The following is a 12,595-nucleotide window of genomic DNA, read 5'->3' on the forward strand; positions in this document are numbered from 1 at the left end:
GTAATTGTATTTTGTAAAAATTTATTAGATTGAAAGCTGGAAATAAAGCTGGAATAAAACAATGGAACTGTCTCGAATGCAAGACTTTGACTTCCGTCAGTAACAAAAAATTAGCGTTGGTCACCTTCACATAAAGGCATGACATTTTGGTGTGTGAGTGTGTGTGTATTCTTGGTTTTTGGAGTGTCCTCCTGTAAAGTGGTGTAAGACTAGAGCAACACAGCATATCTTCAACCATAACTAACATTCTACTATATACAATAAGTATCCATGGTTTGTCACAAACTTAACTGAGTCTCCAGTGGTTCTTATTTGGGTTTATATTTGAATATTGCTATTAGCATGTTTGACATTTAAGGGCATAGGTTGTCTTGGTGACCATGTTTACACACACACACACACACAAGCAGGCCTTGCTCACTTTGGAGCTTTAACAGACTCACAAGTGACGGTTCACCTGGTTTTGACTTCCCATGAACTGTTCACCTGCCAACCACAAGGTGGTGCTCAGGAGCCACGCTACAAGTTTGACGACACACAAAACACAGACTAATGGCTCAGAGAGGTGTACAGTATGTAAACTTGGGCATAGTCCATTCTCCCTAAAGATGTTCTGAAGGCAATGGAACTTTCCAGACAGGAACATGCTGTAAACATACGTAAGCATATAAAAGAGATCCGAGAGAGGTGGTGGAACAACGCTGCCTTTTCTCGTAAGAGGAGAGAGAGAGAGGGAGAGAGAGGGAGAGAGAGAAAAGAGGTGCCTTAAAAGAAAAAAAAATACAAAAAGGTAAAAGTATTAAGTTAATTGCCATTCGCGTGGAATTAGGCTTTTACAGCTCAGAACATGGAATGAAATTGAATATTTATGGAATGTTGAGAGACGTTGTTCCCCTGTGTGTCATTGGTGTTCTTTATAAGCTGTTCAGCTCCTGCAGAGTCTGGTCCAGGACTTGGTGCATTCCCAGGTTCTCTTCCTTGGCACTTGATAATTTTTCTAGAAAATGAAAGTACAGAATTACTTAGTAATAGTAACTCAACTGATCAAATGGATGAAAACCATGCACTAAGGACAGTAAACAATGATTTTATGGGCTAGTGTTTGGTTAAACAATAGTTCTTGCATAAATGAATGCAAGGCAATTGATGCTCCAACTGTTTTGCACAATTTCTCTATTGAACGTAAGTTGTTCCATATGCAAACCCCAACCACACAACCATTCCAAGGCCAAAACAAAAGTATTGTCATGCATAAACTGGTGATGGTTACATTCGTTTCAATCACACGTGTGAAATACATTTGTCTGATTCAAAGTCTGTTGTTAAACAGTCCCAAAGACAAACAGCTCCATATATGCAATCCTATGATCTGTCATCTGACATCATGATGGAACACAAACCCACAACTGAGAGTGTATTAGGACACAAGCACAAGAGGCAAGTCATCGTGTGATGTTATTTCAAAACAAGTGGATAACCCTGCACAAATCCAGGCCAAACTTCTCACCTTATATGTGGTTCATTCCATCCAATGAGGATGCATTATACAAAAGCACAAGAGATTCGCAAATAACCATCGCTTAAAAGGCAAGGAGGGGAAAAAAAAGAGCTGCAATGTGGATATGAAAGGAAGAACTTTTAATGTGTTCTGTCATTTTTGCAGTTTTTTTTGCAAAGGGGAGACGGATGGAAAGGCACTGAGAATATCAGACAGAGGTAAAAAGGTGAGAGAGAGAGAGCAGGTGAGAGAGAAAAAGAGAGCGAGACGTATAGTGGGGAGGGGGGGGAAGGGAGCGAACAGAGGAGGAGTGCGTCTACAGGGAGGTCATGTCGTTCAGGGCATGGTCCAGCTCCTCGCTGATGGCCTTGTACTTGAGCTTCTGAGCGTACAGTTCATCTGAGGGTCAAAGGTCGCCAGGAAGAGAAGGCAGGAGGGGGGGGGGGCAAGCGAAGCAGCAGCAGCAGGAGGGAGTGGAGGAGGAGGAGGAAGACGGGCGAGAGGCCGGGGAGAGGGAAGGGAAGAGAGAAGACAGGTCAGCTGCGTTGATACAGGAGGAAGAGATAGCCAACAGTGAGAGATATGCATCTAGAGTCAAGCTTTTTGAAAGAGACAACAAAACCGAGACTACAGCCAAAGAACATAAGAGGAGAGAAGCACCTAGGGTCAAATATCTGTACTTCTGTGAGAAACGCTGTACTTGAATTTCCTCTACAAAGCCCTGTGGCGGCATCACTAACATGCTGACCTGCTAGGATTGAAGCACACTCTGTTCTCAGTTCTGTAGTCACAATAAGGGTCTCCTCAGCAGGCATGGCCGTGTGTGCCTCACACAGAACGGGGCTAGCATATTTCTTTACTCTGGAGACCCCGGACAGTAGTTTATTTTATTAGCTTGTCTCCGAAGTATCCATGCGTTTGGCAGTGTGGCCACAGAAAGTATTTCCAGCCATTTGAAACACAACGCCCCTGAATGCTCCGTGTCTCTATATACACTAAAACATTGCAAATTTCTTTCTTTGCACGGAAGATAGTATGCGTGTGCCTCCCGCATTTCCCTGACGGCTTGTGACCTTCCACAGAGCATTGTGTGACACCATTTTCTCATACCTTCCAGGTCGTCGATGGACTTCTCCAGTTTGGCCACAGTCCTCTCTGCAAACTCAGCACGAGTTTCCGCCTGCAACAGAGAAAGGAGAGATTGAGAGAGAACAAATGGGAGAGAAAAGAAGAGAGAGAAGGGGAAACAGTATGGGGCAGAGAGAGGGGGAGATGTAGACAGGCACACAGAGAAAGAGGGAGAGAGAGGGGAAGAGAGAGATAGAGGATAGGAGGATAGGGAGGTCAGGGCAGAGCATTACAGAACAGGAAACCATACTGGGCCCCAAGTTACAGGGCGGGAGCCAGTGAAGATTCGTACTGAGGAGATTGGAGGACGCTCACCTCCTTCAGCTTGTCACTGAGAACCTTGATCTCCTCCTCATACTTATCCTCTTTTTCTGAGTACTGAAAGAAACCCAAGACAAACAATGTCAGGAAAGCACACACATTGACCCCAAACACACATACAGACAACTACAACGACAAACGACAGGAAGTAGGTAAGTGGTAAATATCCTTCTTGTCCGCCTTCCTTGCTGGTAAATGGCACCCTTTACCCGGTCCATCCGAGTGTGACCAGCATGCAATAGCACGCTGCTGTGATGCCAACCATGAGAGGGGCACAATTTAATCAGGGCAGGAGAGTGTGGCGGAGAGCGTGGAGGCACGTGGACATACTGGCGTTGGAACTGATGGGCAAGAATGCGTGTGTGTGTGCAGCGTGTGTGCATGGGATGCAAAGAGGGTAGAGTAGAGATAGATACAGAGAGAGAAAGAGAGTTGAGAGAAAGAAAAAGAGAGACATGCCCGTGCTGGTAGAACTATTACATTTTTTACTACCACAGTCACTCCTGGAATTAAACCCCCAGCTAGGCAGTTAGCCAACAGATGGAGAGGTATTTCTTCATACACTCCTTGGGCTTGTGGCACCGAATCCCAACACGACGATGACAGCAAAAAGATGCGCTTGGACACTCTTACTGTTCACACACATACGGATGCTGACGGAAAGCCCCACGCTCACACACACACACACACACACACCTTCTCAGACGAAGCTTCCAGGGATTTGAGGTTGTTGGTCACATTCTTCAGCTCCTCCTCCAGGTCACTGCATTTCCTGCAGAGGAGATGGGGGCCGGAAAGACAGCATTGCTCAGCGCTTAGCTTTTACCTCAGGTAGTCGCACAACCCCTGGGCTGGACTTACAGCTGAAGAAACACCAAGACGTGGCGAAAGCCTTTTAATGTAACTGTTGTGTACCTTAAACTTCTGCCCTTCTTAGAAACATGGTCCATGAGGAACCTTGTAGTGATGGTGTGTACCAGACACAGAGAAGGACGGGAGGGATGGGGGGGGGGGTAAAAGAAGAAAAAGAAGCACTTACAGTTCTGCGACTTCAGCCCGCTCCTCTGCCCTCTCCAGCTCCCCCTCCAGGATCACCAGCTTGCGGGCCACCTGAGGAAGGGCAGGGCACAGATGTTTGGCTTTGCTTGTGTTGGATCTCTTTCAGACCGATATTTGGGGCGGTGCTCCTCTCTATATCGAGGATCCAGACCTGTGGTCAGGCAGATTCTGCATCGTAGGAGTGGTGACCTGAGGAACGGGTCTTTGAGCTGTTCATTTGAATCAGCCAACAGTAGGTGGTTGCCAGTAGTGCAACTCTGTAGGTTTTGGGAGACGGTTGTAATAGGGTTCACCTCTCCCACCCTCCGCTCCAGCCTCAGCCCAATACCCTCAGCCCAATACCCTCAGCCCTATGGCCTCAGCCCTATGGCCTCAGCCCTATGGCCTCAGTCTTGCCCTTAGCAGTAGCCCTGATTTGGTCGTTACCTCCTCATACTTGCGGTCGGCCTCCTCAGCGATGTGTTTCGCCTCCTTCAGCTGCATCTCCTGGATCTCCATCTTCTCCTCATCCTTCATGGCCCGGTTCTCTATCACCTTCATACCTCTGAAGGGACAGGACACACACGGGGCTGTTACAGTGACACACACACACACACACACACTCTTCCATAGGTCCGCTCATGGGGGCTCGCTGTCCAACACTGACCTCTCACTCTCGTCCGCTGCCTTCTCAGCCTCCTCCAGTTTCAGCAGCGCGGTAGAGAGCCGCTCCTGGGCCCGATCCAGCTCCTCCTCCACCAGCTGGATCCTGCGGTTCAGACCCGCTACATCTCCTTCAGCCTGGGAGAGCACGTGGCGGGGAGGGAGGGAGGGGTGGAGATGGCCAGGGAGATATGGAAGGAGGAGAGGAGTGGGGTTGAGGGTAGACAGGGTGGAGTGGAGAGGGGGAAGAGGGGGAGAGAGAAGAACTAACGGTTAACTTAACCTTATCAGACTTCAAGATTCTGAAAGCAGTGGAGCACAGAACCAGCCTCTGTGTCCTTCTCAGGCTTCCTTAGCAATATCAGGAAACAGTAGAGTGAAACAAATAGCCAAACAAGACCAAAATCTGAGGTAAACATACATCATGTATTTGAGTTTGATCTTCCAAAGACAATATCTTCATGTTTAAAACATACTCCTAAGCGTCAAGTTTCAATAACTTTTGGATTCCGGTTCCTTCCGACTGTGACTGGACTAAGGAAATGGAGGATGAATGAGATGCTCTTTACAATCAATAAACAAACCACCAGTCCAATGAGAAGGCAAAGAGGAAAACAAACAAGAATTTCCTCTCAGTCCCTCGGTGTGTGAGCGTGTGTGAGAGAGTGAGTGTGTGTGTGAGAGAGTGAGTGTGTGTGTGAGAGAGTGAGTGTGTGAGAGAACAGAGATTCATCAGCAACACTGTCCCATTCACTAACCATTGTTCTATTGTATACGGATTTACATGACTTTCATTCTATCTGTGTTTTTTTTTAACCCTGCCTGCATTCATCCCCAGAACAAGTCTGTTGCAGGTCTCTAGGCCCTAGTATAGCCCCTTTCCTCATCCAGCCAGTGAGTCAGTGTGATAGATAAAGAAGTCGTGTAGATAGAGAGGTAGTGTAGATTGAGAGGTAGTGTAGACTGACATAGTATAGATAGAGATGGTGTAGATATAGTGTAGATGGAGAGATAGTGAGATAGACAGAGAGGCTATATAGATGGTCCTGGCAGAGGAGGACTGATTCTCCTGGATCTCTCCACCTACTCTGCTCTGAGAGAAGTGCTGAGCAGGTAGGAGAGTCCTGGCTCCCTCTTTCCATCCATCCATCTCCCTCTCTCTTTCTCATCGCTAACTTTGCCGACATCACGTCAATGAACAGCTCACTCTGAAAAGTGCCATATTGGAGAGAAACTAGAAACGGTGTCTGGATAAACAGATGCAGTTGTTTCCCCGAGTGAGGCCAGAGCTCCACTGAACAACGCCTCACTCCCACACATACAAACAAACATACTATTCACGAGTGCCGGCCAGTCAGGTATGCAGGTCATTGCAGTAAAACAGCTACACACACACTCAGACCAACAGTTAAAGGGCTGTTGCCATAATAGCACACAGAAACATGGGAACATGGGAACCCATGCTTGTCCAGCAGAGACAATGAGGGATACTGTTGCGTTGGTGTAAATCAACAACAGTCTATCTGCCGCTCACAGTTTATACAGTCATATGGTGCATGTGTGTGTGTGTGTGTTTCAAAACGTGTTTGTCCTCAGTCTCGTCAGGTCCTTCACGCTCCACAGTGTAGTAATCCATTCGGGAGGAACTTCCAGATGGAAATATTGTATCGGACCGAGTCCCAAAGCCTTAGATAGCAGAAGTCTATCTCTAGGCGTACTATGTGCCTATACGTACTCTACTGGTGCATGTATCTGAACCATGAAAAAAAAAAGCACTCCCAGAAGTGTTTTCCTATTCAAGCGAATTTGGGTGCTTATGAAACATGCGCTCCTACTGCAAGGGCAGTTGAATGGGTTGTGGGAAAAAGAACGTCGGACAGGAAACCCTCTTACTCTCACCCCTCGTTCCCTCCCTTCTCCGTGTCTCGCTCTCGTTTAGTTCAGGGTCCAAATTCCCTTTCCCTCCTCGTCTCTCTCCGTCTCTCTCTTCCCCTCTCCGGCTGGCTGGCCACGCCCCTTCCTTAGTCACACACAGAGCATTCCCCGGCTGCCTGGGATGCACGCCTTATATGGTAAAACATACTCCAGAGAAGGTTTGTGGTGGAGCGCCAGGGAGATGTTAGCGAGAGCGATCACACACGCGCGCACACACACACAGACAGACATACAAGGTGCCGGCCCCTACCACATACTCACATTCTCAGAGATATAAGAGTTCTTAGGCACGGTCACAAAGACACACACACACACACGTTTTGAAAGAGAGAGAGAGAAAAAAGAACTAAATGAAACCATCTGTAGCTACAGGGATCGGGAAAGGGAAAGACAGATGCTACAAGAAGCAGCCCTGTTTGTGCTTTTACTCCATCACCCAGAAATCACTGATCCAATTACCCACCAGTCATAAAACCCAGTCACTCTTCTAGTCTATCAGTAAATCAACACATCATACATAAACTGGTGTTAAAAACCGGTAGGTGCATTTGTACAATTTCCGAATGTCAGTACCTGTACAGTTTACGTTTAAAAATAAATAAATAAATAAAAAAAGTAAACAGATTTCTATCTGCAACATGGGATTTTTGCCAGTACAGTAATAATGTATCGGGCGATAAGACTTTAGGACAGCGCAGAGTTAGCTAGGATTTCTGTCTGTGCTACCAGTCTGGAGTGCCCAAGAGCCAGCCTACGAGGTCTACTCAAGCAGGGCCCTCTCAGGTGCAGCTGGCAGCAGATGACAGGAGGGACGCCCGCTGACACGAATAACACGCTGCTCTCGTAGCATCCTCGGCTAGCCACCAACGCTACAATACACACGATGTTCTAGAAAACATCTGGATCCGGCTCACTGAATGGCTCCCTTTGTCGTGTCCCCTCATCTCTCTCTCTCTTTCTGTCTCTGTTCCAGTCTCTCTCTCTCTGTCTCTCTCTCTCTCGTGTCCAAGTGTCTTCCAATCGTTACACTACCAGCAAGTAATACATTGCATTACATAGACTGTATAAGAGTGTAATATATCTACAAGATACTTTATCTATGACCGTTGCCTATCCATGGGTTGCAATTATGTAAATACCCAGCTAAAGGCTACAGAGATACTATATGGTTCCCTCCTTCATCTCTGCCTGCATGAGGCCACCTGCACCAAGTGTATGGGAGCGACTTGGAGAGAGGTAGAGAGAAAGAGAGGTAGAGAGAGAGGTAGCGAGAGAGAGGTAGCGAGAGAGAGAGGTAGCGAGAGAGAGAGGTAGCGAGAGAGAGAGAGAGAGAGCGAGAGCGAGAGAGAGAGAAGCAGAAAAATCTGATTAGCGGTTGATTCCAGGGCAGTGGGCTAATGAGGAGCACAAGGCTGTGGAAGTTATTCTATACACCAATGTGTGTGTGTGTGTGTGTGTGTGTGTGTGTGTGTGTGTGTGTGTGTGTGTGTGTGTGTGTGTGTGTGTGTGTGTGTGTGTGTGAGAGAAAGAGAGACCGAGAGAGAGCGAGAGAGTGTGTGAATGTCTGCAAGAGAGTCTGTGTGTATGAATATCCTAGTGTGACTGATCCTCTCCTGTTTCTATTGAATTTGAATTAGCAAAGACAGTGTCCTTTAAGCCACCCAGCTCAAAACACAGATATGTAAAGAAAGGGCTGTTAAACTCTCATCCACATGCCTCTACGGAAGCTCTACAGGCCTTCTAAATGCAAATAGGACATGGAGTTAACATGACCTAATCTTCCAGACACATTCATATCCTGTTGCAATTCCTTCATTCTGAGCGTAGCTATCCGACTACAGGAAGTTCCTTCGTGCATATGTTCTGTTTGTAAGCCTGAGTTGGACCCAAGGTTCTTCTTTAAATGTCTGACACAACTTAGAAACTAAACGTTTTCCCTCCAAGAGGTTAAAAAAAGACAACCAGATCCCAAAAGCCAGACACTGAGGGTCTCTGTGAAACCTACTGCCAGCCATGGTTTCTGTGGGTCTTGACCTCTGGACCTGACAACGATCCAGAGTTAACCACCGGGAGGCCATGTCAACACAGAGCCAGTAAAACTGTTTACAGGTCCGTATATCACTCTGAGGGCAGGTTCTGGGCAGGTTCAGTCCCAGTACAGGCCAGTGTGTCCGGGCTACCTGTGGGGTCTCGTAGAGCAATGCCACCGGTCGAATCACAGCGGTGAGTTTACTCTCTGGGTTTCCGAGGTCAGGCGAGAGCAAGGGAAACGCACTCTTAAATTGTTAAGGTCAAGACAAGGGGTGGCCAACACTGAACAAAGAGGCACGCTCAATACGGAAAAACAGGATTTCATTGAATTGAGTGGTGAAGTGAGACTCCTTTTGTTTTTTTCCAAGGTTTTGTGGTGAAGTGAGACTCCTTTTGTTTTTTTCCAAGGTTTTCCTTAATGTGAAATTCCGTTCTCACCCCGGCACTGCACGTCCGTCAGGCCTGAATCTCCCCATCGTCCCCTCCTTCTGATGCTAAGCAGACATGGGAGTCTCCCAAGGACCTCCAGCTGATGCCTGCCAGTGCAGAGTTATATTGGGAACGTTACAATATTCCCAGGGAGCGACAGAGAGCCCCGGCTTGTGCAATCAGGAAGTCCTTGTTTCCTTTCAACATGGAGCTGCATCATCACAGGAGCAGTTAGCGACAGGAAACCACGGTCCAGTTAAACCACAGAAGAGAGCTGAACAGAAGTCCTCCCACACCCAGGCCTGCGCTCACGCGACACGGTCTACATACTCTACTGGAGCCTACACACGCTTGGACCTACCAATTAACAGTTTTAGACGTTAAATAAGGGTGCTGGCTGACTTTGAGGGCTGCAGTTTCAGTCTGTGTGTGCTGTACTTTTCCCTCCGTTGAGGGAAAGGCCCTTGGGAACACTGTCATTACAGTTTGCTCTCTGAACGGAACGTGTTCTTCTGTAGAGTAACCATTACATCACACACAACCCTACGTGTACACCCCTGTGTACTACAATATGCTGTATTGCCGGAGGTGTGTGTTTGAGTGTGTGTGTGTGTGTGTGTGTGTGTGTGTGCGTGCCTTCGTCCGGCTCTTGTGCTAATCTTCCTGTTGATCAGGGCAAGGGCAGAGCGGGAAAGGAAGTCCTGTACCAGGGCAGGAAGCTACTTCCTGTTGGGAGTGGTTTGGGAGGGGAAAGCCGGCAATGGACAATGATCTCTGGTCATGGTTATGGTATCTCGTCAGTAATGGTAGGAGTGGTGGATCTGGGGAAGAACATGTTAGGCCCCAGGGGTAGGGGGTTCAGAGTGGTAAGACTAGAGTATAGAATTAGGACTGTAGTAAGTTAGTGGACTGAGGTAAGATGTAACCTCTGATCCCAGGTCTGTCATGAGGCCCAAGTGAGGGGATGCACAGCTGGGAGGATGTAGTACGTAACTGTAGCATGTAGACCTACTGTGAGTTAAGCCTTTAGGTAGATATCGAATGTTAACTTGATTCCAGCAGCATTTTCTCCTACTTCTCAAGGACTATACTGATCACTTTCTAGAAGAAGTTGTCCAACAACCTCCACAACCAAACGAAGTCCCACAATGCCCTGAAAGCTGAGTGTGAAAAACAGAGCTGGTAATCTCGCCTGCTTCCAGGTGTTAAAATGTCAGTAGCGCACCGACAAAAGGCGATGGTGTTGAGGGACCAGTCGATGGCGCCTTCAAAGGCAAACCCACTTGGAGGAAAATAGCATCACCCAGTTCCTGCTCTCTTTGTCCCATGAAAGGGGGTTGTCGTTTCCCAAGAAATCGCTGGGGCCGGCCACAATCACTCACACATGGGCCAGACTAGCCTACCCCCTCCAGGTAGCAAGTCCCCCCCCCCCCTCATGCCTCCACCTCTCCTCATCCTTGAACCCTGACTCATAGCTGCAGCTGGAGAGTCCTTGAGAGGGTTCTTTGAAAGGATTGAGCTCCTTTAAAATACAGGAGAATGTGACTTAATTATTCATGAATGCATGTCCGTGAATGCTACCTGGCCACCGGAAGTGATGACGTCAGTTATTAGAAAGCCAGACGCACACAGACTTTGTCAACTTCCCCTTTCAAACTAAAACCAGGGTAAACCCCTCCAATACTTTTCCTATGACTTTACCTCACCCATCTCCCTAGACAAGACCTGACACCTCTCTTACCAGCACTCAAACTACAAACAACAGGGCTCATATCATACCATGCCAAGGTGGTTTACATCACCAGACAAGACGGAAGTCTGTGTTGTAAAGAACATTCCAGGCTCTCTTTCGAAAGCCCATGCAGCTTAGTCAGTAGTCGTGACGCTTCCTGGCTCCCTGGAGCCACACCTTTCTGTAGGTTAGGGGGAAACAGCTGACACTACCTGGCTGGCGGATGGTGTTTGGAGGCCTAGGCAACACTTCTATCACCAAGCTTTGTTTCAGGACTTGATGTACCGTCGTGGATGAGTGACTACAGCATATCTGTATTAGTAGGCTTCTGGAACAATCATAGTCATAACCAAGTGGGAGTATTTATGCTTTGGTCTTTGTACCAGGAAGCCCATGGTCAATTATCTTTTTAGTATCACATTGTATCATTTTTTTCACTACTCATCCAAGGATGAGTAGGTAATTCAATGGCCCTGTTTGACCTCATTAGTCAATATCTGCTACAGGTCTCTTTGTTTCTCATAATGATTTATTGGGTCATTATGGGTGAGAGGATAGAGACCTGTTGCTCAAACCTTCTCATGAACAAAGATATTGAATATCTATTTTTATATCAGTGAAGGAACGGTTAAAAGGCACGCGCTAGGACCTTAAGGATTCCATTTTTTTCCTGGAGAGACCAACGCCTTTCACTACACCGGCATTTCCATGAATTAACGTGGCTTTTAACGGTACTGTTATACACGATAAGTTTTATCATGTTAAACGGTTTTCTCATCTCTGACCTGACCACCGGAAGGAACGGTTGGAACGGTTGAAAGAGAGTTTATGATAGAACAGAAAGATAATTAAGAGGAGAGGAGATGCGAGAAAAGTATTGTCTTACTTTTTCCCGATGTTCTCGTTCACCGTCCAGCTCTCTCTGTAAAACCTGTGTTCGGTCTTCTGCGTCGTCGGCTTGCTGTTGCAAACACTGGATCTTTCTCTTAACCGCGTCCAGAGAATTCAAACCTGCCATTGTCGAACTATTTGGCGTGAAACTAAACGTTGCGAAAAAAAAAACTAAATGTGCAAAAGTAAGTTGCTGCTGCTTTGGTCTATTCAAAGTAATAAAAAAAATACGTTACATACACAAACTGAATATTCTAGGTCTGTGGAATGGACAGAAGTGGCAGAATAGAAAAAAGTATTTAAAGTGCAAAAGAAAAACAATTATACAACCCAAAGCAGTGTCCAGGTGTTTCCAAATGTCTTTTTAGAAACTCAGCGTGAGTTGAGAATAGTTTAACAAAGGTACTTAAAGATTATCTTTGGAATGTAAGGACGCGTGAGCTAGCACCGCGCTCCAGTTTGGAGAAGCAGATAAAAGCGTCTGGAATGATGAGAGACGTTAATGCGTGAGCGTCCAACCCAACTAGAAGTGTGATGATTTGGATGAGGTCACGGTTCCAGGATAGGCGGGGCGTGTCTGCGTGATGCTCTGGCTGCGTTTGTGTGTGCGTGTGTGTGTTCTATGTGTGCGTATGGTGAGGTTTAAAAGTCTTAAAGTGGCTACAATTTAAGTTATCCTATTATTAATTGGTTTTTATTGTTTTTATTTAATGTTTTTTTAGTTTTTTTAAACATTGAGCAGACTTGATATGTAGTTTAAACATTCACATCATCTAAAGTTTGTGTTGGTGTTAGGACTGGGTATTCAGTTATGAAGTACAACACCCATCCTGGCCAAGGATATCAAATCAAGGAGGTTTTATTCTTGAGTGCCGGTGTTCTGTATTATTCCCCCTGAGAAAGTCAGTCTTATTCTCTCCACCGGAAAA

At 46.7% G+C, this 12,595-nt stretch overlaps 1 protein-coding gene across 4 annotated transcripts in view; it reads right to left on the bottom strand.

The window, feature by feature from the left end:
* Positions 1–4: 4 nt before the first annotated feature.
* The window catches only part of tpm4a (tropomyosin 4a), a 16,632-nt gene continuing 4,041 nt past the window's right edge, over positions 5–12,595 (bottom strand). The window contains exons 1-8 of one of the 4 annotated variants that reach the window (XM_067230113.1): positions 11,662–12,156; positions 4,653–4,786; positions 4,433–4,550; positions 3,987–4,057; positions 3,644–3,719; positions 2,942–3,004; positions 2,609–2,678; positions 5–997 (exon numbers count right to left, since the gene is read on the bottom strand). In XM_067230113.1, coding sequence (XP_067086214.1) covers positions 915–997; positions 2,609–2,678; positions 2,942–3,004; positions 3,644–3,719; positions 3,987–4,057; positions 4,433–4,550; positions 4,653–4,786; positions 11,662–11,793 — 747 coding nt within the window. In that variant the 5' untranslated portion in view covers positions 11,794–12,156 and the 3' untranslated portion in view covers positions 5–914. The other 3 variants (XM_067230114.1, XM_067230111.1, XM_067230112.1) reach the window with 3 other exon arrangements.

This window comes from Osmerus mordax, chromosome 26 (genome assembly GCF_038355195.1).
Source record: "Osmerus mordax isolate fOsmMor3 chromosome 26, fOsmMor3.pri, whole genome shotgun sequence".
Taxonomy (NCBI): domain Eukaryota; kingdom Metazoa; phylum Chordata; class Actinopteri; order Osmeriformes; family Osmeridae; genus Osmerus; species Osmerus mordax.